General features: G+C 69.9%; 1 protein-coding gene across 1 annotated transcript; it reads right to left on the reverse strand.

The window, feature by feature from the left end:
- Positions 1-403: 403 nt before the first annotated feature.
- On the reverse strand, positions 404-2,029 carry MNEG_16558 (ATP-dependent DNA helicase Q4; the record flags this gene model as incomplete). Its single annotated transcript, XM_014034972.1, has 4 exons — positions 404-564; positions 818-1,047; positions 1,256-1,550; positions 1,813-2,029. 4 exons carry the CDS (start codon positions 2,027-2,029, stop codon positions 404-406), a joined length of 903 nt encoding a protein of 300 aa, XP_013890426.1.
- Between the last annotated feature and the right edge of the window lie 73 nt (positions 2,030-2,102).

Below are 2,102 nucleotides of genomic sequence, written 5' to 3' on the forward strand. Positions count from 1 at the left end.
CGCACCATCTTGGTGTGGGGAGGGGAGCCGGCGAGAGGGCTGGCGGCACCCCCAGCTGGGGTGCGCCATGCGTACAAGCAGCTGCGCCCCCCACCCCTTGGCGCCGCACCATGCCAAACGCGACGGTGGCCACCACCACGCGCAACCGGTTGGACAGGAACGCGGCCTGGTGTGGGCGAGCGGCGGCACTTGATGTGATGGTGCTCGGCAGCGGAGGGGTCACACCTGTGGCCCGGTCCACAACAATCTGATGCACAACAACGCAAAACCCTCTGGAGGAAAGCGAGCCGCTCAAGCCAAGGAGCAGCGCAGCCCTTCCTCCCCCGCTGCATCCAAGCAGCTGTCGTTCCCATCAGCACAGCAGTCCATTGCTGCGGCGCCCCGCCAAGGCAGCGGCGTCTGCTCAGCCGCTGCGCACCTGCACCGCCTCCCGCTGCGCGAGGTTCTTGCCCGCGTGGTACGCGGCCGCGTCGACGCCGCTGCGCGTCAGCTGTGCGGCGAGCGCGTCAGCGGCCGCCTTGAAGCCGCAGTACACCACCACGCTGGTGGCCCCCGCCAGCTCGCCTGGTGTGTGTTGAGTGTTGTGTATGTGTGTGTGTGTGTGTTGTGTATATCTGTGTACGTGTTTGTGTTTCAAGTGTAAGCTCATGCGCACGCAGATTGTGCGCGCACAAGAATGTTGCGGAGGTGCAGCACGTGCCGTCAGCCCCTCACAAAGTGGCGCGCACAGGCTCCAAGAAGGGGCATGCCGTCTGAAAAGCGTCGGCCGCAACGCATGAGGCAGGGCCCGCCAAGCCACGCACACGCAGCCGCTCACCGCGTGTGACGAGGGTGACTACGCGTGACGCGATCTCCCCTCCCCTGCTGCCGCCGTTGACGTGCTCCACCCTCAGCCTCAGGTTGTCCCTCATGGGCGCGTCCAGCAGCACGTGCTGCGGCGGCACCGCCAGCAGGCGGCAGATGCACTCGCGCGTGGGCGCGGTGGCGGTGGCGGTGAGCGCCAGGACGCAGCGCGGCCGCAGCACGCGCTGCAGCAGGTGGCCCAGCCTGTTGGGGTGGAGGGGGTGGGGACGGGGAGGTGGGGGCGGTGACGTCATGCTGGGGCCCCCTCCCTTGTCAGAACCTGCCAGGGAGGGACAGCCTGTGAGTTCAACCGGAGGCTCGTCATGCGGTGGCCACCCCCGGGATGCTATGGCAGCCTCCCACCACCCCACCCCAGGGGGCGCCCCCTTCAGTGATCAGCCCCGCCCCACACCTGAAGTACGCGGGCCTGAAGCCGTGCCCCCACTCCGCCACGCAGTGCGCCTCATCAACGCACACCAACGGCAGCGCCGGCAGCGCCCTCAGCGCGCCCAGCACGGCGCCGCTTGCCAGCTTCTCTGGGCCGACGAACAGCAGGCGCAGCTGCCCGGAAGCCGCGCGGGCCATGACGTCATCGACCTGCTGGCGGGTCATGCTGCCCTGCAGCATCGCGCCCGGCAGGCCGGGGGGCAGGCGCTCCAGCTGGTCGCGCATGAGGGCCAGCAGCGGCGACACCACCACCACCAGGCCTGTGGGGTGGGGGGCGCGAGATACGGAGCAGAACGCACACTTTGCAGCGGCGCAGCAGGCAGCGCAGGTGGCACCGAGCCTCAAGTTTTCCAGGGATCCGGGCCCGCGCAGCAACGCCGGCGTCGGCAGCGGCTGGCAGTCATTGCTGGAGCTTTGCGAGCAGGTGTGTCATGTCTTGCCAACGGCCCACTGTCCCCCTTATGCAGGGATGCGCCTCAACAACACCCAGGAACCTCGGCCCCACCATCGGCGGACACCCACCGTCCAGCAGCAGCGCGGGCAGCTGGTACGTCAGGCTCTTGCCGGCCCCGGTCGGCAGCACGCCCAGCGACGACCGCCCCGCCAGCACCGCCCGCACCAGCTCCAGCTGGCGGCCCCTGAACGCGGTGTGGCCAAACACGGCCTTCAGCAGCGCAGTCAGCTGGCCGTCGCCGAGGGACGACGGGTCCTCCAGCGGCGCGCCCGATGGCAGGCCCATGATGGCCCGCAGCTCGTCGTGTGACAGCGGCGGCCGCGCCGGCTCCGGCACCGGCCGGCCCGCCGCCGCGCCC

The sequence above is a fragment of the Monoraphidium neglectum genome (genome assembly GCF_000611645.1).
Source record: "Monoraphidium neglectum strain SAG 48.87 unplaced genomic scaffold scaffold06514, whole genome shotgun sequence".
Lineage (NCBI taxonomy): Eukaryota > Viridiplantae > Chlorophyta > Chlorophyceae > Sphaeropleales > Selenastraceae > Monoraphidium > Monoraphidium neglectum.